Source organism: Haematobia irritans, chromosome 4 (assembly GCF_050003625.1).
Source record: "Haematobia irritans isolate KBUSLIRL chromosome 4, ASM5000362v1, whole genome shotgun sequence".
Taxonomy (NCBI): Eukaryota; Metazoa; Arthropoda; class Insecta; order Diptera; family Muscidae; genus Haematobia; species Haematobia irritans.
Window position 1 is genome coordinate 87,636,300 of NC_134400.1, and position 25,196 is coordinate 87,661,495.

The 25,196-nt window shown below is 34.3% G+C and overlaps 1 protein-coding gene across 2 annotated transcripts in view; it reads right to left on the reverse strand.

Moving 5' to 3' along the window:
* ndl (serine protease nudel) overlaps positions 1-24,693 on the reverse strand; it is a 52,816-nt gene extending 28,123 nt beyond the window's left edge. Inside the window, exons 1-10 of one of the 2 annotated variants that reach the window (XM_075304540.1) lie at positions 24,267-24,693; positions 16,903-17,040; positions 14,989-16,836; positions 14,638-14,928; positions 6,310-6,814; positions 5,577-6,243; positions 5,014-5,514; positions 4,621-4,954; positions 3,401-4,565; positions 1,326-1,425 (exon numbers count right to left, since the gene is read on the reverse strand). In XM_075304540.1, coding sequence (XP_075160655.1) covers positions 1,326-1,425; positions 3,401-4,565; positions 4,621-4,954; positions 5,014-5,514; positions 5,577-6,243; positions 6,310-6,814; positions 14,638-14,928; positions 14,989-16,836; positions 16,903-17,040; positions 24,267-24,294 — 5,577 coding nt within the window. In that variant the 5' untranslated portion in view covers positions 24,295-24,693. Of the gene's footprint in view, positions 1-1,325; positions 1,426-3,400; positions 4,566-4,620; positions 4,955-5,013; positions 5,515-5,576; positions 6,244-6,309; positions 6,815-14,637; positions 16,837-16,902; positions 17,041-24,266 lie in introns of both variants that reach the window. The other variant, XM_075304539.1, reaches the window with a different exon arrangement.
* Between the last annotated feature and the right edge of the window lie 503 nt (positions 24,694-25,196).

Here is a 25,196-nt window from a genome sequence, read left to right on the forward strand (position 1 = left end):
TTTTCTAACGCCGTCTAGCGAAACCCGATCGATGTTCTCCTTTTTGTACAATTCCAACCCATAATTATACATTAATAAATTGATATGAAATCAGTGTACGGTAAATATGTATATAACAGGTTGGCTGATAAGTCCCCGGCCTGACAAAGAAAAACAAATTTTTTGTCAAAATTCGTTTTTATTATTCAACATAGTTCCCTTCAAGATCGATACAACGATTATAACGACCTTCCAATTTTTTGATACCATTTTGGTAGTACTCCTTTGGTTTTGCCTCCAAATAGGCCTCAGTTTCGGCGATCACCTCTTCATTGCAGCCACATTTTTTTCCTGCGAGCAACCTTTTGAGGTCTGAGAACAAGAAAAAGTCGCTGGGGGCCAGATCTGGAGAATACGGTGGGTGGGGAAGCAATTCGAAGCCCAATTCATGAATTTTTGCCATCGTTCTCAATGACTTGTGGCACGGTGCGTTGTCTTGGTGGAACAACAGTTTTTTCTTCTTCATATGGGGCCGTTTTGCCGCGATTTCGACGTTCAAACGCTCTAATAAAGCCATATAATAGTCACTGTTGATGGTTTTTCCCTTCTCAAGATAATCGATAAAAATTATTCCATGCGCATCTCAAAAAACAGAGGCCATTACTTTGCCAGCGGACTTTTGAGTCGTTCCACGCTTCGGAGACGGTTCACCGGTCGCTGTCCACTCAGCCGACTGTCGATTGGACTCAGGAGTGTAGTGATGGAGCCATGTTTCATCCATTGTCACATATCGATGGAAAAACTCGGGTGTATTACGAGTTAACAGCTGCAAACACCGCTCAGAATCATCAACAAGTTGTTGTTTTTGGTCAAATGTGAGCTCGCGCGGCACCCATTTTGCACAGAGCTTCCGCATATCCAAATAGTGATGAATGATATGACCAACACGTTCCTTTGATATCTTGAAGGTCTCTGCTATCTCGATCAACTTCATTTTGCGGTCATTCAAAATCATTTTGTGGATTTTTTTGATGTTTTCGTCGGTAACCACCTCTTTCGGACGTCCACTGCGTTCACCGTCCTCCGTGCTCATTTCACCACGCCTGAATTTTGCATACCAATTTTTTCACAATAACAAAAGTTGCTTCACAAAAGACGCTCTATCTCACAAACTAATTGACTTACAGACGTCAAATTTTGACACGAATCATTTGAAGGTTGGTACTATATAAAAATAATATGCATTTAATACTAGCGATGCCATCTATGTGTCAGACCGGGGACTTATCAGCCAACCTGTTATCTATATGCATGAAGACATTATTTAGATGAAAATATTTCGATACCTTTAAATAGTCACGACAGCTGCAAGTTTCCTCATCGGTGCCATCTTCGCAGTCCACAAATCGGTCGCATCTACGGGACATGTCAATTATTTGAGGCATTCTACAATAGAAAATCATAAATAAATTAGTTATACAGGTATGCACCATAACATGGATAATCTACACTACACACACATATCATCAACATTTCAATTAATATCTTAATTGAATTGCATTAAAACTAACCGGCATCGGCAAAGTTACACGCAAAAAAATAATTCTTTCCTCCCAAACGAAATTTTAGACAAACAAAGTTCGTTTCTCATTTGCTTTTCGCTGTAAGGAAGTGTATTTGGAAGAAAAGTATATACTTTTTGTGATAAACGTTTATTCTTTTCCAGGATATAAAAACAATAAAATATAAAGACTAACCCAAAAAAAAAAACATTGTTTTCTTGCTAATTGCATTTTCCCTCACATTTTTCTCACATCCACGAAGTTTTTTTAGTTCTTAACACCTTTTCCTGTAATACCAACAATGTAGAAGAAATTATTCGATTTTATAAATTTTTAAAAATTTTTTTACCTTTCGCCTGGACGGAGAATCGAACCACGGACCATGCACTTTGTAAGCCAACACACTAACCACTGAGCTATGTACCTGTTATGGTCATCAATAGATAATTATCCATATAAGTTATATTTATATAGCATAGCTTGCGGCGCCCACGAACCGAATAAACAAAGTTTGTTTAACAGAACAAAACATTTAGTTTGGCACCGTGGAGCAGTGGTTGCTACGTCCGACTTGCATGCCAAGGGTCGTGGGTTCGATCCCTGCTTCGACCAAAGTTTTTTTTTGTTTTTTTCTTTTTTTAATTACATATATTCCAGATATGTTCGGAAGATTCCGCAAAAATGTTCAACATTACATTCTACTATATTAAAGTTTGAACTGCAAAGTGTGTCTTATTAAAGACCTAAAGTCAGAAAAGAACAGTGTTTGATATAAACGAAATGGACTGTGTTGTTGTTTCAAAAATAACTTTTTTTATTGAAAAAATAAAAATTTTGTTACAAACGATTTTTTTTGGTGACAAAAGTTTACAATTTTCGAAGCAATTCAAAAAACTCTAACAAAAGAAAAACGTTTTCGGTACACGTTTTCCAAACGTTTTTTTCTTTGCGTGTAGCTAACCAAGTTTTAAGTGGTACCAGGGCAACCTACGTAAGTCGGTTAGAAACTTGACAGCTAAAATTTCAATTCAGTTAAAATTAACCAGCGTCGAAAATATCTTCAAATTAGAATATTATTAATTGATTCAATAAAATATTTAATCAAAATAAAACTCAATAACATAATTTAATTGTATTAATTAAATGTTTATTTGAAGCAATATAAAATATGACCAATATGAAGCAACTTCAATTAGAAATTAATTGCTTCAATTGAATTCGTTATTGATACCAAAAAAAACACGTTTTTTGGGTTTATATTGTTGTTTTAACACACCAAGAACAAAAATGTTCTGTATGAAACTAAAACTTTTGAAAATGAGCTTTCAAACTTAATTTTGATAACCGAATTTATTGTTATAACTATCAATTGTTTTTCTCAGATCGACTTTTCTACCTCTCTAAATTTTGTACAAATTTAGGAAAAGTCGACTTTCTCAAAATTTGGAAAGGCGACATTTCGACTTTTTAAAAGTTTTGAGTTGCCGTTAAACCGGATGATTAAATTAGTAGTTTAGTCAATGCATGGTTTTAAGCTGAAATCAAAAAAAAAAAACAACAACAATGATTAAAGAACAAAACCAACAATAACAAAACAAAACGAATAAAAAAAATGTAAAAAATATTTGGAATTCATTGCCAATATCAATTCCAAAAACAAATTAATAAAATTTTTTTATAAACTCAATTGATTGTTTATTTAAAACTTAATTAATTAATTTCTTGATTCAATTGAATTGATTCCCAAGGCCAATAAAGGAACAACAATATACGAGAACTAACATTGTATTCCGGAGGAAATAATTATAATGTTTATGTATTAAATTAATATTACAATTGTTTCGAAAACCCGAACTTACCTCACACAAATAAATTTATTCGCAATAGTTTGGGGTATTCCCGTTAAATTTACAGGGACTGTTACGGTAACAGGGTCATCTGTTATCATTGTGATTTCAACAGAATTAACTGGTGATTCAGTGGCATTTGCAGCATTCAATGGCATATCGGCAGTGGTTAAAGATGCCGACAATATCTCCTTTGGAGGATTGGTGGGTACATCGAATAGGAAACCATTTTTACGATCCTCAACTGTTTGCATCTCCGCTATTTGTGTAACATCGGTTACATCAGTTGATGTTTCATCCTCATTAAAAGTTGTAGATGATTCAGTGCTTTCGGCAGGAAGGGATTCTGTGGTGGACATAGTTTCAAATAATTCCACAGCTAAACTTTGGAATTTGTCAAAATCCTCAGTTGATGAAGGTATTAACGTTGTAGTTTCTGTGGGACCATCACTATTCTCGATTAGAGTTGTCAACTCTTGTTCTTCTTCAGTAGTCATCATTAGGGGTGTGGTAGAATCATTGACAAATAAATCATTGGTACTTGTTTCAGTGACAGTAGTCGATTCCTGATTAGTTTCAGTTGATGGATTTAATGTAGAACTTGAAATATCTGTTAATGACTCCAGGATGCTCCCTTCTGTGGCATTCTCAAATGACCGGTCATTTTTCATCGATTCCACTTCGAGGGATTCAGGATAATAGTCACTTTCAGTTGTACTCTCCCTTGCTGATCCGCCACTTGCGATGAAGTTATAAATGCAACCAACTTCATCCTCTCCTCCCAGACAATCTACAATACGATCACAACGATTTCGCTGTGGTATACAACGTTTTCCTCCCCAAACACACAAATAACCGGGACACATTTTTTGCGGTTGCACTTTGGGCAAAAACTCTGGTCTTGTTGCCATTTCGATCCAGTCGAGGAATAGTGCAACTCTTGTGTAGACTCCAAATTCCTTGGGTCGGGCACATCCATTGCCATGACTTACGACACCCGCCAAATACCATTCGTGGGGCGAAGAAACACTTGGACAAAACAAAGGACCCCCCGAATCACCTTGGCAGGCATCACGACCACCCTCTACGTCTCCAGCACATATGTCTTCAGCCTCTTGATCTTCCTTGTCGGTACAACCTTTGCGTATTGGTATTGTAACCTGGCGCAAAGAATCACCTACAAGCAACCATGGAAAAATGAGGGCTAACATGGAGAACTCAGAACTACTTACTTCCTGGACCCTTTTCTCTCACGGCCCCCCAACCAACAACTGTACACAATATATTCTCTCTGGGACCCCATATCCAATCGTCACCCGCAGTTGTTCTCTGGATATCCGGCAAGCATATCGGCTTAACCCAACGATTGAATTGTAGGGGTTTCTCCATTCGAAGCATTGACAAATCATTCCTCATTGTACGACGTTCATAGGCCTGGTGAACGACTATGTGAGTCACCGGCTGGATTTGTGTTGCCATGGAGAAGCTGGTACGCCTGAGCAACCCGGCCCTTACCTCATAATAGTATTTATGGTAGTTAACAACACAATGGGCAGCACTTATGATCTGAAAAAATAATGAGAAATTTTCAGGGGTAAATCCTAATTGCTATGCTGTATACTAACCCATAACTCGGAGTAGATACTTCCACCACAATGGAAGTTACCATTTCGATAGAGGGCCACAACAAAAGGCCATTCCATGGGCTTACTAAACGATCCTCCCACAATGCGTTCTTCCTCATTTTCGATTTCTCGCTTGTTATTGACCAGCAGTTTCCGCTTTGCCAAACGTTTGGATATTTGTGTTGTGATATCAACAGGATCGGTTTTGACAATTCCACATCTAGGTGGCATACACTTGACGTATGCCACATGATCCACTATGGCATCCTCACTGTTGCGTTTATGGCACGATTGTGGAAAATGAGCACTACCTATGCGAGCTGGTTCAATGAAGGGACCCGGAAGTGACAGAGGCTTGAAGGATAGCTCTGGAGCACCACTTAGGCCACCTTCATTTTGGCAAGCTTCCAAAGCCCATTTATCACCGTTATTGCATACCGGATACCACTCACCTCTGTGGTTTCTATACAAGAAGCCTTCGGAAGAGGATACGGAGTGAGACTATTGGAAGAGAAGGAATTCTGATGACTGTTCGTTCGCACAAATAACCATTGGTGGCTTACCATATGGTGTGTCACATCACTGACCACAATACTGCAGTCGAGTTCATCTCTACCAGTTAGACAATTCCTAAAACCATCACACTTCTCCAGAAGGCTATAGCACATGGACACCATGGAACGATTATTAAGTTCGTATTCCTGGGGTGTCGCATAACACGAATACATGAATTCATCACAACCGAAACATCCACGTTCATCTTCGCCCATTGGACAATCGGGATAGCCATCACAGATTCTGTCTTCGGCTAATCGTTGGCGACAAGTACAAGCCCCTTCATCACTGCCATCCGCACAATCTACAGATCCATTACACCAGGCTTCCTCCGGAATACACTCATTGCCTCCATAGCAGGCAACATCACCACGTTTCGTACATTTGAAGTGATCTTCATGACCCAAATGGTCTGGGGTATCGGCATACGAGGCATATATGATATCGGATTGCAGAGACTTGCTGGCATGATCGGAACGCATTTTGAAATTGGCATTGGAAAAACCAATACCACTGACTGTATTCGCTGGACCACTACCACCCTGGTTTCCGGTGTTGCCATGGTTATTCACATAGGTACAGAAAAGTTGTTTCTGTTGAGTTTGCTGTTGCTGCTGTTGTTGTTTTTGAGGTGAAGCATTTTTGGAAAAAATATTGGGAATATTGCTCTGAGCCCTGCAGTAATGGAGAGAGATCGTCGTTAAGCAGGAATATATGTTTTCTCAATGGGCTACTACTTACCCTGCAGCTGAACCCGCTGAATGACCAAAGAAATTTCCAGTGGTTCCGAAATTTTGAGGTATAAAGAATATACCATTTTGACCACCACCTGCACCACCCCCGCCTCCTATAATACCGGCACTTGATCCCCCAAATCCACCTTGCATTCCATAGACCGAAGGAGTCCAAAGTGGTACCTGGTTAACCATACGCATATTGGATGGCGACACATAGAAACATACCGGTATGGAGGGCATACCAAAGCTAGGATTAAACATGAACTGTGCGGATGCCTTCATGGTCTCACCGGTAATGGGAAATCCCGCAACTGGCCCACGGCTTGTAAATTGCACAGGCGGTTGTGTATAAGCTTCTTGATTGGATTCAGACTCTGGCTTTGCCTCAGATTGTTGGGGCTGTGATTGTGGTTGCTGCTGCTGTTGTTGTTGTGGTCCAGAGAGGGAGATGTTTTTGTCACGCAAACGCTTTGCCATGCGTTCGCATAAAGTCATAAATTGATTGTCGGCTGTAAACAAACAAAACAGCGTAAATGTGGGTGAACTGTGTAAATTCGAGCATATCGTAAACCACAATCCTCACGATCATTTTCGGGAGTCATGAGCATTTTGTTGAGACACTAGAATGTTCGTAAAGGTATGGTCACACTAGGCCCAAAATGAGTGTCAAACATTTTTCCAGGAGCAATTTCAAAAAATCTCGCCACCGTTTTTGTAAAATACTCTTACGATGTTCTTTTTGAAGAACGAAGAATGAAAAATTATGAAACATCTTAATATTTCGTATCCTAAATTGACTCTTTCGAAGTTGCACGAAAAACTTTGGAACAAATACAAAGTTATGTTTAAAGTAAAGTTATATTATTTCCGTTTTGTTCTACCCAAAAGAAGTTTTTGTAAGAAGGGAAGCATCCGACGTATGCAATTAAAGTTGTTTGTTTACTTCAATGAAATGTACTCAAAAAAAGTTTACATGGATCCAAAGATTTTAACCTTCCCTTAAAGATTTTGTTATTGATTCTTTAAAATAAAGAAATTTTTTAGGGTCCTAGGTCTCTAGGATGAATAAAAAAAGTTAGAATACAGATCTAATTCATGTAATTTTCATTAGCTTTTTGCGATATATTAATAAAGATATTCAAGTACAACTTTTCGTAATTCCAAAAAACTTTAAACCAAAGAAGTAAATCCTTAAATTAAGTCATAACTTATATTTGAAGCGTTTTTATCTTAAATCTAAAAAGCAACATATCAGTTGATTTAAAAAATAAAAATGTTTTTGTTCACATTAAGGAACAATCAGGTTGGTCCAAGAGAAGAAAATAGTCGGGCGGTTTCAACAGTAAAAACTATGTAATAGGTACTTTTAGTTAATGTGGTACCACAATGCACTGAATAGTTTAACCTACTTTAAGGAAAATTTGCCTTACTTCAAAAACCTACGAATTTAACAAAGGGGCGCAAATTTAAAAAAAAAAATGTGTAGCAATACTCAAAAAAAGTGAACTCTCTATTTCACTAAAGCCAATTTAACTTTATTTTAGTTCGTGGAATTTTTATGGTTTTAGAATGTTTCCTTTACTCTAAAAAATGTTGGCGTACGTTAGTTAAATGAACTAAAAAGCTGGGAAAAATTATACAAACATTAAGTATAAAGATTTACTAAATTAGTACTTCTCATAAAATAGTTAATTATTTCTTTAAATTTGTAAATTTTACTACAAATGCGTCTATCATGAACTGCGTATGTCAATAAAGACATTCTTGCAATTTTGAACTCCAATTTCTTCCTTAAAACTACAAAATTATTTATAACAAGTGAAAAAAATTATTCATGTCAAATAAATTTTCTTGAATTTGTCAAAAAATATTTACTTATTTTTGTGATATCGCCGTGATGCCAGCGTTTGTAATACTGTTTAGTTAAAAATTTCTAAATATATTCAAAATTTTCTAAAATAAACCGAAAGTTTCCTTCCTGGTGGGTTCACTGTTTTTTCAGTGTAGATTATAATTTTTCTTTTAATTAAAATGTAATGCGTAAATTTAGAGTCCTAAAATTTAGGTTGCATAAGCTTCCATATTTGGTTAATATTTTTTTCAGCGTGTGTGCAATACCCAGCAAACCACCCGTCGTTAAAAAGTAGTGAAAATGTTCCTTTTGAATCCAGAAGTGATGCAAAATTGGCGCAGAAGCGATGTCATATAACGGATATCCACCATTGCATTGGGTGTTGCACTGAATGTATATCACTTCTTAACCTGTGATCCGAATTCAGTGTTTTGGATATGAATTAAAAAATTTTGTGATATTTTGCCAAATAAATATTATTTATAATTTTTATGATTCTTAATGAATTCTATTCTAATGCTTGTGCGAAATGTTTGACCTCACATATTTTCAAAAATTCTTTTTCTAGAATGGATTTAGCACTTTTTTTCGCAAAATTTTAATAAGTTATACCATTTTAGTAATTCTTATATTTTTTAAACTATTTGAAACAAAAATGTTTAAATTAATTATTGAAAATATGGAAAAAGCGAGTTATAAAAAATGAATTTAAATAATAACCTGTGTTATTGAAATAGAGAACATCTTTGGGAGGACATTTTTGGAAGTACTTTTAAAGTTGTGCCTTTGGAACAACTTCCAAATTTGTGTATTGGGTACTGGCTTATAAATAAATATAGGTGGCTGTATCAGGGATGGAAAATGCAGTACTATAGTATTTTTTTCAGTACCGTAGTACCTCCGCGAATGATTTAGTATTTTGTGATTCTATATTACGCTTCCACACGAACAATTTCTATATAATATGTTATCGATCGCGTACTAAAATAATGCGAGCCATTAAAGTCACGGTCGAAACTTGAGACAAAACTAATCTACCAACATTTGGAGGAAAAACTTACGAAAAACTACCAAAAATTATTATTTTGCAAAAATTGTCAAAATTTTATTTCGATAGAAAATTTTGTCGAAATTTTATTTCTATAGAAAATTTTGTTAACATTTTATTTTTATCGAAAATTTTGTCAAAATTTTATTTTTATAAAAAAATTTGTCAAAATTTTATATTTATAGAAAAATTTGTCAAAATTTTGTTTCTATAGAAAATTTTGTCAAAATTTTATTTCTATAGAAAATTTTATCGAAATTTTATTTCTATAGACATTTTTGTGAAAACTTTATTTCTATAGAAAATGTCAAAATTTTATTTCTATAAAATTGGGGATGCTCTTGACAATAATCTTCCAATGGAATTTGTGTTGAAATTAGTGAAAAGTACTTTTTCGCTCAAAAAAATACCTTTATTGTACTTTCTTAAAGATTGTATTTTCCATCCCTGGGCTGTATACGTTATATAGTGGTATTGGTGTGTCGATGAGTATAAAAGATACACCATAGCGTGATGTAGAGCTCGACCGAAGCGGTTTTTTGCCGAAGCCGATTATTCTCCTAAAATTTGTAAATATTACCATATATGTTTTAGTTCAATAATACCATATTTTATTGAACAATGGCACAAAAACAACAAATGAACGTAATTTCAGTCCATGTCTTATAATATTCTTATAGAACTTACGGACTTTTTAGTATTCCATATTCGGTAGTTATGTATTATAATGCCAAAAAGGACTTTTTGTGCATTTTCTCCATGCAAACTCGATAGTCTTTCGAAAACACACAGACGTCCCGCTGCACTAAACAATTGTTCGCTGGCAACACTTGTTGGCGGAGCGCTTAAATAATTCATAAATACACTAAAAACGTCATGCATTAAATGTAACTTTTCTTTTGAATTTTTTCACCTAATTCTTGCATAATTGATCAAAATGTGTGAACCCATTTATTAAAAATCGCATTAAAGTCCACTAAGTAAAGGACACTCACTCACAGCGTTGCCAGAATTGTTTCACCAAAAACCGCTAGATTTGCCCAAAAAAATAGCTAAAAAAAGCTAAAAAATGCTAAAAAATAGCTAGAAAAAAAGCTAAATTGTTTGTATCAAAAGTCACATTTTTGATTGAAATTTAACAAACTTAAAGGCTTTATTTCACTTACAATCATTAGCGTAGCTAGACAATTTTCCTAGGGGGGGCTATAGCCCCCCTAGCTAAAACTTTAAAGACTGAACTTATAGTTGCAACTAAAGTTTTATTTCATAAAATTGAATAAAAAATAGACATCAAAATAACTCGACAATCAATTTATAATAAAGCAACTAAAAGTACCCTACGGGAAATTGGTGCAAATTGCCACTGACGGACCTATCACAGAACTGGTACCTGTCCTCCAGTTAGTTGCAATTTTCACATTTAGTGAAATAAAAATATCAGAATAACCTTTTGTTCGACATATTTCAAAAGTTTTTTTTTTCATTTCGGGTTCGGCCCAAATTGAAAGAGGTTTCTAAGAGTTTGTCCGAGACTGGTTCCTGGGGACCTGTTTATAGGTTGCTCCTGCTAAATTGTCCCAGGACGTGTCCTTTGGGATGAGTCCAAGACACGTCCTAAAATGTAAGTTTACTTCGTCAATGACAAACTCATGTTAAAGTGGACGGTCCCTTCCATACGTTTTGATCAGAACTGGGACTGGTCCATACACACCAGGGACTAGTCCAGTACCAGTTCTGTGGTTGATCCATTTCCCGTAGGGTAGTTCTACACTTTTCCCAGCAAAAAATTGGGAGTTGTTCTAAAGGCACAACTTTAAAAGCACTTCCAAAAATGTCTTCACAAAGAAGTTAACTATTTTAACTACACAGGAAGTTTTTTACTTCATTTTTTATATTTTAATGCGTAATTTTTTGTTTTCTTTTTTTCAAATAGTTAAAAAAAAGAGTAAGAATAAATAAAATGGTACAAATTATTCAAATTTTGCCACAAAACTGCTAAATCCATTATAGAAAAATCGATAATATTTGAAAAAACGTTTCAAACAAGCGTTAGAATGCATTAAAAATCATAAAAAAGTATAAAAATTATTTATTTGGGAAAATATCAAAAAATTTTTAGTTCACATTCAAAACACTGAATTTGGATCACACCTTAAGAAGTGATGCAAATTCATTGCAACGGTTGTTGAAACGGTGGACATTCGTTCTATGACAAGTTCATATTACATTCATCGCTTCTCCGCCAATTTTGTACCACTTCCAGACCCAAAAAAGAACATATTTACTTCTTTTTTGGCGACGCTTTTTTGCAGCATTATTAAGATATTAATTTATGAAAGAATAGTTTTAATATCAATTACTATTTGTTTTTCAACTAAATCATAAGTTCAACCACAGCTTTATTTCATAAATATCAGACTTCTACCACAACCCAAGTAATTCGATTGTGCATGAAAGTCTTTAGTGGAACTTTGTGCGTTGTACGAGTATATACTTGTTTAATTTGTATAAAAATTTAAAATCGTAAATAGGTTTTCAAATTCTGGGGGGGGCTAAAATTTTTCTGGGGGGGTCTAAGCCCCCTCCCCAGAGGCCTTCCTACGCTTATGCTTACAATGCATATTATTTTCATTTTAATTCCACTTCTGTGAGACTGTAACAATATCTAAGGCATATTAGCTCTGTTTGCGTATTCGATACATTTTGATTACTATCACAAATTTTTTACTGGAAGTCCTTCGTTTTGTGGGAGCTACCTTCCCAACACCTCTATTTTATTTACTTGTTATTTTAAAATATTAAATGATCTAAGCATGCTTTAGATTTGGTAAAAAAATGATTTGTCATTTTTTTAAATAAAATTTTAGTTTGGATTTGAAATTGTGAAAAAATTCGAAATACATTACTTTTATTTAAATTGTAGAAAATACCTATAGTTTACATTTCTCAGTAAAAACATTTTCCTTTTCTTCATGAGCTATCAAAGTGCTTTAAAAACGTGCTAACGCAAACTTAAATTTCCAAATTCAGACTCGACTTCAAGTAGATATTATTGTATATATACGTTTTTAAAATAAAGTGTTGAAAAACATCTTCTATTTTTGAACGCTATTTTGGTTTGTGGTTAAGATGCAAAAACTCCTCACATTTAAAGACTATTTCATTAATTCTTCCTTCTTTCATGAAAACATACCCATTTTTAAGTTGAATCACTTAATTATAAGGACAAAACGACTTTATCGTCTTTTGGACAAGGAAAACAGTTTATATAAAAGAAATTCACAAATGCTATTATAACCAAAATTCGCGTTCGTATTTTAAGGAGACGACAATATTCTACTATTTTAATTTAGTAATATCGTAATAACTTTAGAATATTATAATAACATAAAAAGGATAAACGAGTCAAATGATAATATTCCCAATAATTTACTGACAGTTTATCTAACAATTTTGTATGGTAATAGTAGATTTAAAGTTTACGATAACTTTTATGTATATAATGAAAAAACTTTACAACAAGGTGTATTTGCTACAAAAATGCCCGCATAATGGCTGGACTCATTATTAATGTTTCACCTGAGCTTTGAAATATGTGGAAACCCTTATACTTGCAGCAAGGCTTAGATAAAAACGCCGATTTATCCATATTTCAATAGAAACATGTCGAAAATAAAAAAATTGCTAAAAGGGTCATGAAAAAAAGCCAGAAAAAAAGCTAAAAGCTAAATGCATTTTTTTCCCGCTAAACGTCTTCAAAAAAAGCCAAATCTAGCGGGAAAAAAGCTAAATTGGCAACGCTGCTCACTCACACCAAAATGCATTTCTCTGTGGCCGAGAGAAATTTTTGTGTGGGTGATTGGCTCATATTTGCATGATTTGCCATCGGATTTGTTCACTCAATTGCTTATAACTTTGTCATTTTTCGGTCGTTTCTTCTAGTTGGTCTTATTACTTACGTTAGAGTATCGTCTATACGACCATGAAGAGAAAATTTTTTTAACGTTTATACTTTTCTGGCGAAAAAGGTCCATTGTAAAATACGATTTTTTGAAAATTTAGACTTTTCGCTTTGATATTTTTTGAACCACTTAACTTATCACAGATTCAATTACACATTTGTCATCTTATTACCTTTCATTTAAGTACCAACAACGTTATAATCGAACATTTCCAACTCGAGATATATTGTGTTTAGTGATTAGTGATAGTATTCTATGTTTGTATTGTATACATATGAGAGTAACTCTATGTTGTGGCTCTCTCACGCTAAGAGAAAACCAGTATTTTTAGATAGTTCGTAATTAATAACATGTATTTATGAAACATATATTACGTATGGAAAAATCCATAAATTCTTAAAAATGTACAAATTTATGTACAAGTTCATATATTATTTTTTTGTGTGTAGCATACATGCATTAAAAATTAAATAAAGGAATACACTCAAGCACATTATCAAAGACAATTTTATGTCGCGAAAGGAAATTTTATAACTTCAATGAAACTTCTTCGTTATTTTAAAGAAAATATTTCATACTTTTTATGAAGAAGTTTTAACGCAGAATGTTTCATAAAAATTCGTAAAAACTTCTTCACAAAAGTCATAAAATTTGAAGAAAGTTTCGTTAAAAGTACGAACGAAAATATTTCGTAGACGTTTCGTTAATTTTCGTAAAATTTACGAAAATTAATGAAAATTTCGTTGTTTTAATGAAGAATTCACGTAGAATAGTTAATGAAGAATTCTTCGTAAAATTGACGAAGAGAATTCTTTCGGTGTAGTATGCTTCGTAATATATGAATCCAATTCATTGTCTAATACTGTGTTGTACTCTTCTAATTTTTTTTGGACATGGAGTCATATTTTCCCCACATGGAGGACTTTGAATTTTTTGTTTTATTTGCACTTGGTGTTCTGACTGGGACAATTTCACGATATTACGCTGGATATTCGATAAATTATTAAAAACTTCTGTTTCGGCTTCGTATAATCGGCCTATTGATGCCGAAGGCTGATTCTTGGCCGATTATCGGATTTTGGCCGAGTGCCGAAGACGATTCTTCAGTCGAGCTCTAGTGTCTTGACTTACTAAAAGGGTGATTCGATTCTCCGTCTGGGCAAAGGTAAAACTGAAAGAATATGAAATCTTAAATCCTCATGTACGAAGATTCAAATTTATCGGTCAGTCTGGAATAAACCACAAGTGAATTAACAACAGAAAAAGAGAATGTGGTGAAAACTACATAAGTCCTATAGATATAAGAAAATATGGCGAAAACTCAAATAGCCATCAAATTAAAAAAAATGTTTGAGCAGTCTTCAAATTGCTCTTACATCCTGTAGAGAACATCAACGTTTATCGCAAAAAATGGACAACCTATTCTACCCCAATAGATTTATTCAATGGAGGCGATTGAATTTAATTTACCTGCAAAATTATTTGGATTGGCTGGATTTAATTTGGGTCCGAATTTAGCCGTGGTTTTAGAGTCCATTTCACCAAAAGTGTCCAACAGCTCATCGTTATTATTCAATGTTGCAGCTTGTAGGAATTTCTTTTCCCACTCCAATCGATCTAATGTATCAGTGGCCATCGGCGTTGTTGTTTCGAACGTAGTGTTATAGCCCTCTGTAGCGATCACAGGTTTTCGTTCCAAATTACTTGGATTCGGAATCAGACCTTCAGTAGAAATTTTGGAATCGTTTTGCTGACTGCTAACTGTTGGAACACAAGTATATTCTTCAGATGAATCTTCCAACATGGGATTACAAAACCTACCAGGCACTGTGGAAGAAACTGGAGATTTTGTGGTGGAATTAATTTCAAGACTATCGGTTGCATCGCTATCTATAATCCAGTCGAATTTCATGGGTTGTGGTTTTGTAGGGAAATGAACTGTGCTTAAGTTTATAGGCATATGCGTCGTCTCATTATAGATTCCTGAATTGACAATGCTCTCTATGGTGGTATCATCTGGTAGTTCTTCACCATCTAAAATCCAATCAAACTGTAACTTCCGACTCTTTTCATCATCATCGGAAGTAGAGTTTAATGGAGCTATAGTGGTTTCATTGAAGATTTTTACACTTGTGGTGCTGTCTATTGTAGTCTCATCGGGTACTTCCTCACCATCTAAAATCCAATCGAATTGAAGTTTACGAGATTTTATATCCTTGTCAAGGTTAGTGCTCGAATTATCTGCCTCTGAAACGGTGGTCTCCTGTACAGTCTCTGTTGCTGTTATGGTTGAAGTTGTCATCAAACCCAAAACGTCAAGTTGACTTGTTTCCATATTCAAACCTTCCGTAGTTTGAACTTCTTCAAGGATTATAGAATTTTCTGCACTAATATGGGAATCTATAAGCATGCTTAAACTTTGGTTATCGTCGCCAGTAGTAGTGGGAGCTTCTGTTAAAGTATTGGTCATCGTTTCTGTTGCAATAGAATCTTCACTGTATGAGGTGCTATCATTCATGGGAGTAGTAGTCAAATCATGCAGTTCAGATTGAAAAACGTGGGTTGTGGATCTTTCCCCCTCACTTTCTAGTACATTATCAGTTGTGATAAGTATTTCAGTTTCCTTTGTGGTAGCCAGAGTAGGTGCAGCTGTCTCCAGTTCCGGTAATAGAGCAAATTCATTCTCATCAGGAGATTGACCATCATGACCATCCAATATCCAGCTTATTTGCAAAGTCTCAATTTTTGTTCTCTTGTTTGTTGTAGTTTCCGCAATAGTGGCAATTGTAGATGAAGTCTCTAATCCCCCTTCTATTCTGGTGGTGTTTTCCGAGAGATATTCTTCAGTTGTTAAGGTTTGAGATGATCCAGACTCCGTAATGATCGCTTGATTACCATCGAGATCTTGCACAAATTGGTTGTCAGATAGAGATGAGTCCATTATCGGCACAGATTGCGTATGACCTTGTGTAGAGGTATCAATCTTCTTATCATTCTTTTCCTTACTATTCCATGAGGGTTTCTTCTTCCCCTTTGTCGAAGACTCTTTCGATTCATCACTATCGTCAGAAGATTGGGTTTTCATTAACTGTTCGCTATCCTTAAAAATAGCCTTCATCTTTTCCATTTTCTCATTTATCTCCTTGGCCAAATTGTACATTTTCATAAATGCCACCATGCAATCATTGTTGCCTGCAGCTTCTTTTTTACAGCGTTTGTATTCCGTCTCCAGTTTACTAATGGCAAGCTTGGTACGTTTATTCCGTACCTTGGCATACAAACTTTTCAGATCCAATGAGTTTTGTTCCACCTGAATGGGATCTAGACTATTGAGTTCTTGTGGAACATCCATTTCGTGTTCATTTTCGTCCACATCCATATCATTGATATAATCGATATCCACTTCGTTGGATGATTGCAGCTGTATATGAACCGTCCCCACAGCCTCCTCATCATCTCGTTTATGTCTATGAAAATGCAATCTTTTGTGCTGTATATGAAATGTTCGATAAGAATCTATCCCTTGACCTTCAAGATCTCTGTTTCGCTCGATATGTTTAACATGAACCGTCTCATCTCGCGGGATGTTCATAAGCTTCAATTCCGGATCGATGGGTCCTTTGACATCATTATGTTTGTTTGTCAATGAAACAATCTCTCTGAGTTTGTCTAAGAAGTCAATACATATATGTTAGTAAACCAATAGAAACTTCAACTGTATGCCTTCGTACTTACCCATCTTTTCCAAAACGATTCCATGATACACAACAGATGTTAAGAGGACCAATAGAACAATGAATGTTAGGGCAAATATTTTTGTTGTTACTAACCGCCGACATTTCCTTGAGGATCGCTTGTGATTTTTCACTGTTTCTAAATAATGGAGACAAGATCAAAAAAAATTAATACACAGAAAAAATAGGTCGAAAACCTTAGTTGTTAGTTTCAGGTTCAGCGGTTAAAACTAGAAGTGTCCATATGTAATAGGTACTTTTAGTAAATGTGGTCACAATGGACTGAATAGTCTATGTTAAGTGAGCCTGAAACTTAATCGGGCTGTCACTTTAACCTAACCTAACCTAGTTGTTATTTTGTATTTATTTTCATAATTTATTATGTTTTTAAATAAACTAGTAATAATAATACACTGAAAAAAATATATTTTCGAATTTTCACAAAATGCATGATCGTCAATAGTACGTTTTTTTTTCGTACATTCCACATAAAAGAACCAGCCCAGTTGTATAAGTTCAATGTCACGCTCGTAGAACGGAGTTACATATAGTGAAGATATGAAAATTAGTTTTATAAATTTATACGTATTGAGTGAATATTACTCAATAGACTACGAAATTATATTGAATTGAAAAAGTAATAGATTTCATGAAAGCTTTCTTCAAATAATTATTCAAATATTATTTACGCAACTGCACACGTGGGTTAGTAAGGTAATATGGTCCAATGTGTATAAAGACTTACTTAGTCGAGTAGTACTTCGCAATGCGGGTTCTAGAAATATTGCGATCATAACTCAAGGGGATAAGTCATGCTTTAAAATAATTGGGAGCCCCTTAGAATTTGAACAACGACCCACCTTTATGTATGTTGTAACTATTATTACATGGTATCATATTCAAATACAGTATGTCAAGAAAGTCTTTTGACATAGCCAAATATTTCAAATTCCAGAAATAATAGAATAAAATAAATAATAAATAATAAAATAAAATATAATAATAAATAAATAATTGAATAAAAAGTTTTTTTTTTTAATTTCATTATATTTAATTTTGGAACAAAACATAATTTTTATCCTATTGTCAAAACACTTTCTTGACATACTGTAGTAGAATACAATTTCGAAAGTACAAGCAAGTACATTTTTGGGGACGTAGTAGTCCAAACATTTTGTACTTTTCCATTCAAATTCAATAATGTTGTTTTCCCAAACTCTATATATTTGTCCATAATAATAAAATATATTAATGAACCCTAAGTCCCAAACATATTTGTTTTGTCGTCCGAACATAATAATTTATGTCATTAGTTAATTTATAAACAATAATATGTTTCTATATACGAATTTACGTCTTTGAAGCATATTTTCTCTCAAGCATATTATTTTTACGTGTTAGCATATAAATTCTTAAGCATAAATAAATTTGAATACTACTTTGTTTGTGTTCAAAAATAATTCTTTTCATCTATGCGTACCAAAAGGTAAGGAAAAGGTATTAGCTCTATGGACTTAATATATTTTTTTAAACCGAAGTTTTTCCCAGTTTTCTCAGTCAAAGACGACGTTAATAATAAGAGCAGGGAAATAATTGATATAACAGAGTAGCATACTATTTACGAGATGAAAATAATATTTTTCTCGGTCAAATTAACAGCTAAACAAAACGGTCAATCATCCTCTCCTAAATTAGAAATGAATAGTTCAAAATATGAAATTTAAAAAGGAGCTATTAATGTGAACCCGAAAGGGCTATATTTATTGTGAAAAAAAAATGCGTAGTACACATTCGATTCGATTGAAAACATAAAAAGTGTTTTCAAATGCCGTAAAAATATGTGAAAAAATATCGTGGTTAAGGTGGGTACTAAGTTCGGGTTTAGCCGCTAAAGTCCCGGTAGGGACGTGTTCTCGATGTCCTCGAAAAGTCTGGCATGTTTGACCGTATCGAATGCCTCCGATAGGTCAAGCGCAACGAGGACCGTCTTGTGACACAGCCTGGGCTGATTGAGTCTCCTAGTTATAAATGCTGAAATAGCATTCAAAGCCGTTGTCGTACTGTGTACTTTGCGAAATCCATGTTGATGATTAGCAGCTGAAAAATTCTCCACAAGGCTGGGGAGGAGTAGTGCCTCAATTGTCTTGGCTACTGGCGAGAGAAGGGAAATCGGTCTGTAGGTCAGGGTCGCCGCGACCCTGACCTTTCCCGATTCACACTTTCCGGAGCTGCTATATTTGGTGTCAGATGCTGCGACGGATTAGTGCGATTCCCCACTAAGTTGTAATAAAATATGCCAAAAAAAGTTATTCTATTATTCGGCTTTCATAGATTTAATTTTGATTTTAGCGGCTAAACTCGAACTTAGTACCCACCTTAACCTAAGAATCATTTTATATCCATTTCATTTAAAGCCATTTCTTGAAAATTAACTCGCTTGATCTACTATAGAAAATTTCCTTTGCATACTTTAAGGCGGAACCCTTATCCACTGATAACATTATGACACAAAAGGAGAAATTGTTCACAAATATAGTATTCAAATGGTACACTCGATTATTATTTAAGACACCGTAATCTTATAGGTAACATATGTGTTCAAATACTTGTTTCAATCAAGTTAGCATACAATTGGAGTTTAATATGTCAGTTTGTTCTGGAAAAAGCTTTTATTGTCATCATACAGTCATTGAAAAAATATTATTTGAATTACATTAAATCGATTTCTTATCAATTCTTTCTTATTTGGAGCGTTTCATTTTGCTAGTTCCGTGTTAAAATTCACCTGGACTCGCAAAACTTATTGGATGTTCTAACAGGCATGCCCCCACGACATGCTTTAACGGAATTCAGGAAGAAGGATATGTCCATTCGTAAGCTATGTCCATTCGGATTGTTTAAGCTTCATTCGCGATAAAGAAAGTGCCAAGTATATATGGGACAGTCTGCATGCGGCATTTGCCAAAAAGTCTGTGATAAACCAATTGCTTGTAAGGAAGAGACTAGCCATGTTGCGAATGAATGATGGAGATATAATAATAACGCATATATTAGCATTCGAAAACTTGGTGAGACAACTGAAATTGGTGCAACGATGGAAGACTCAGATATGCTAGCTCAACCGCTCTTCAAAACACGGATAAATGGAAATTGAATCCGAATAACGTCTAAGAACGATTAATGTCCGAAGAAGCTAAACTTTGTGATCGCCACGTTGAAATAAGTGACAAGACGGCATTTTCAGGGAAAAAGTTCATCAAGAAAAAGAAGAATTTCAACGGTAAGTGCTTTAAGTGAAATAAATACCGCCATCAAGCAAATGATTGTTGGCAAGCAGAGGCAAGATCAGCAAAGTCAAAAGCTGTTTCCTTTACACACAAAGAAAATTTCATTAATACTCAGCCAACGAAAAATGTTCATTGATATAACGAAACATTTTCATTAATACAAAGAAAATATTCATTAATAGTACGAAACGTTACGTTAATTAACAGACAATTCGTTATAATAACGAAAAATTTCGTTGTATTAACGAATTTGTTTCGTTTGCTGACTTTCAACGATATATTTCGTTAATATAACGAAACTTTTTCTATTAGTGTATATGGTCAACACCAGAAATGACGTCCGATCAGAAAATGTAGCCAAAACTGCATTCAAGATCGACTCGGGAGCCAGCGACCATATGGCTAAAGAAAAATCATATTTTTCATCAATGACGAAACTTAGGACCCCAGTTGAAATAAATGTAGCGAAAAATAGTGAATCTATAATTGCAAACTATGTAGGGGATATAAAAGGAATTAGTAATAAAGGAGTTGTAAAAGACGTTTTATATACTCCAGATCTGAGAGATAATTTATTATCTGTCCGAAAACTAACTAAAGCGGGTTTAGTAGTCAGATTTTTGGATAATACTGCCATTAATCAAAATGGGGAAGGCAAAATAGCAGTTGCATATCTGCGTGGAAACCTTTACGAACTCTCCCTAAGCCTTGATTCATACTCAGCAGTGATATGTAACACAAATGATGTTACCTTGTGGCATAAACGGCTAGTTCAAATAGGGATATATGGAATGGAAAAACTAAAACGTATGAAAATGCCAAACGAACGGGTACTTACCCGTGAAGTGTTTGTGACGTGTGTATAGAGGCGAAACAATGTAGAGATCCATTTAATGATTCCAGACAGAGGTCAACAAGACTACTTGAGAGAATTCTCTCTGATATATGCGGCCCTATCACACCTAGCACATGGGATGGCTACAAATATTTTGTCTCCTTCATAGACGATTTTTCTCATTTCGTCATGATATTTTGCTTCAAAAAGAAATCTAAAGATTTTGAGAAATTTAAAGAATGCGTTGGTGACAGCCATGTTCCCTCATCTGAGAATTTGAAAGGTTGCAATCGATCAAGGTAGTGAATATTTGGGTATATACCAACAAAAATGGTACAAAGAAAAAGGTATTCAGATAGAATCCACAATTGCCTATACACCCCAACAAACAGATCAATGCTATTAGAGTCCAATACCCCTAAGTATTTATGGAATGAAGCTGCTCTATCAGCTGTCTACATATTAACAGATGTCCTACTCGAGCTCTTGATAATAAAGTAACTCCCGCAGAAATATGGTATAGTAAAAAGCCCAGTTTAGAAAAAATAAGAGTTTTTGGATGCAAAGCCTACTTTTGGGTGCCAGATGTAAAAAGAAAAATTAGATCCAAAAGGGAAGAAAATGACTAGGGTTGGTTACGCTCCCAACGGTTACCGATTGTGGGGCATGGAAAATAGAAAAGTTGTCGTGGCACGTGACGCCACTACGCAAATGTCGTTTGGACGACAAAAGGTCTGTACGGAAATTTAAATGAAAATATATACTCGTATATGGCAATACCTGATGGTCTTAAATGTAAAAATGGCCTTTGCTATAAACTTGAGAAATGCCTATATGGATTGAAGCAAGCGCCTAAATGTTGAAATGATAAATTCAATCATTTCATTTTCTCTTTGGGCTTTATACGTTCAAAACATGACTACTGCCTCTATCTGAAGAAAAATAAGAAAAACAATGACGTACTTTATTTAATATTGTATGTAGACGACCTTCTTATAGTTGGAAGTATTAACGAGCTCAAAGAACAACTAAGCGAAAAATTCGAAATGTCAGATTGTGTGTATTTCCTGGGTATAAAATTTGTATACGAAAATGATTGCTTAGCTTAGAAAAGCATTGAAAAAATTGGTCTTCAAATCTTTCCAAACCAATGGAAAAGGGACTTCATTTGCAACACTTTGAAAACGAAGAAATTACGAAACAGCCATTCAAGGAACTTTTGGGAAGTCTAATGTACATTATGTTATGTTCAAGGCCAGTTATATGCTACCAAGTTGGCTATCTTGGAAGGTTTCAAGAAAATCCGTCAGATGTGCATTGGCAAAAAGAATTGCAAGATATCTTAAAGGCGCTATAACCACTAAGCTTATTTTTTAAAAAATGTGAATCTGAGCCCATTATTGGGTACGCAGATGCGGATTGGGCATCAGAAATACTATACAGTCTAAGTGGTTTCACTGCAATGTGGAACGCTGTTCGGACTCGGCTATAAAAAGGAGGTCCCTTGTCATTGAGCTTAACATCGAATCGGGCAGCCCTCAGTGATAAGAGAGAAGTTCACCAATGTGGTATCACAATGGACTGAATAGTCTAAGTGAGGCTGATACATCGGGCTGCCACCTAACCTAACGATCGGCATGGCAAATAATTTAGAAAGTAAACGTGTGGAGCACATTGACGTGAAACACCATTTTATAAGGGACCACATTATAAACGGAATTATTTCCATAGAACACATCACCACCGAAAAACAACTGGCTGATATTTTTACGAAGTCAACCGATACTAGTAAATACATGAATATGCGAAATGAGTTTGGGCTAGTTTATTGAGAGGGGGTGTTAAAATACTTGTTTCAATCAAGTTAGCATACAATTGAAGTTTAATATATCAGTTTGTTCTGGAAAAAGCTTTTATTGTTAGTCATTGAAAAATTATTATTTGAATTACATTAAAACGATTTCTTATCAATTCTTTGGGGTTACAATGTATAAAAAATCTAATGGTATTAAAACATGCTATTAAAAAGTTGAACAATATGACGAAAAGGTGGCACAAAAATATAAAAAGTATCACATTTAGTAACACTACGCAAGTACACTGAACCGCTTGAAAATGGCGAATTTACCACTAAAGTGGCATAACGGTAACACTGTTCCGAGCCAATGAACCGGCGAATTGGACAATGGGTGCTGTTAAGACGCAATTCTCTTTTATATTTAAGTGTTACGTAATGGATATTGGGAAACAAACGCGTTAACAACAATTAAAATTTCCAAATTCAGATTCGACTTCCGGTATAAATTATATCATGTTTCAATTAAAAAGCGTCTTGAAAAACACCACCTATTTTTCCATTCGTTTTAGCTTTATAGTATTTTAGTTTTTTTTTCTTTCGCACTCTTTTCCTGTTAGCAATTCTGTTTGATAAGCATTTTGTCAGAACTGAACGAATATCGGTTTTTAGTATCATAACTATAGTATGCATAACACAACAGTTCTAATAAACCAAATCATTATTATCCTGGCGAAAATTAATATATGCTACAAAACATTTTTTATTACAATTTTGTTCGCACACAAAAATAGCTGTTTAACACTTCGTATCTGCTATCATTCAGAATTTAATAGTTTCATCCTCCCTTTCATCACTCATTTGAAGGTTGTTTAAAACCTATTTTATACCGAATTTGTCCCCATAAGTCTACAATTGTTACATATTTTGCCACAGAGATCACAACTTTAACAATGATATTCTGAACAGAAAGTTGATCATTTTACTTCACACTTATGTTTATTAGCCAATAGGTATTTATTTATCCGAAAAGTCCTTTTTTTTTTGACCCAAGGAATATAATAATATTACTTTGTAATCCGAATTGGGTTCACAATATGTCCTTAATTATCCGAATTTTATGCACATAGGTTCAGTTTTAAATACAGGTTTTATGAATAAAACGAAAGTTATTTCGATGATTTCGGATATAGAACTTAATTTTTAATTTGAAGAGTGGTGCAGAAAACACTTTTTCTATTTATTTAGTTGTGAAAAATATATGCTGTATTCTTTTATTATAACAATGGTTAACATATTTCAATTTTCGTTTTTATTATTCTGTATTATTATTATTAATTTTTTTAAGTTCTCCATAATTCCACTAAATTTTGTTCATTTTGCACATTACACAAATATAGTAAGAATTTTTTATTATATATTTGATATGTGAATAAGAATTTAATTACCATCTGTTAAAAATGTTTGACTTGTCATTATAACACTTTCGTTATCCTTTTCCGCATAAAAAAACTATTTTTTTTTTGTTTGAGGTTAAAATTTTTAATTCATAATATTTTTAATCACAATTGTTTTGCTCACTAAAATATCTTTTATATAATTGTTTTTTATTTATTTATTTTTTTTTTTTTTTGTTTTCAGGATCAAATTTCACATTCAACACATTATGATTAATTTTATACGTAGCATAATAGTTTAATCCAAAGGTAATCCACAATGACTTATGATGTCTGCCAAGCTGGCTGGGGTAATCCAATGTAAAAATGTTATCACAGAATTTTTATTTCAACACAATGACCGCGAAACGACAATGAAAATCGACGACGAAGAGAAAGGGAGCAAGTACTTCCGTTCGTGTAACACTACGCAAGTGAACTGAACCTTTTGTCGTCCAAACGCTTCGCTTATGAAGCATTCGGAAACTGGAGCAAAATTGCAATTTTCCACCTATGCCTGAAATTTTGTTGTTACTTGCTTGGTATATAGGGGAATTATCGACCCAAATAATACAGCTAGCGATTTTGCTGCGTTCACAGAATTTGCCATATTTTCATCAGCTTTCCGATGGCATTAATGAAATTGGATAAAAGTTTCACATGTGTATTGGTACAATTCAATTTCAGTTTTGTTTGTTTTTTTGCTGAGATCACCATTGTAACGAAGAAGAAATCGAAGGCAAGTACAAGAACTCATTTCCCATTTGAAATTTTTGGTCAACCTTTTTCATCAAACGAAAACAATTTTTTTAGTTGTTCCAAATGTGTCAGAAATAATTGGGTAAAAACTTGGTAAATTAAAAATTGCTTACTCTTTTTGAATTTTCCTCAAGATTTTTTATTAATGAACTAAATATGCGTGTAGGTCATTGCACTTTAAAA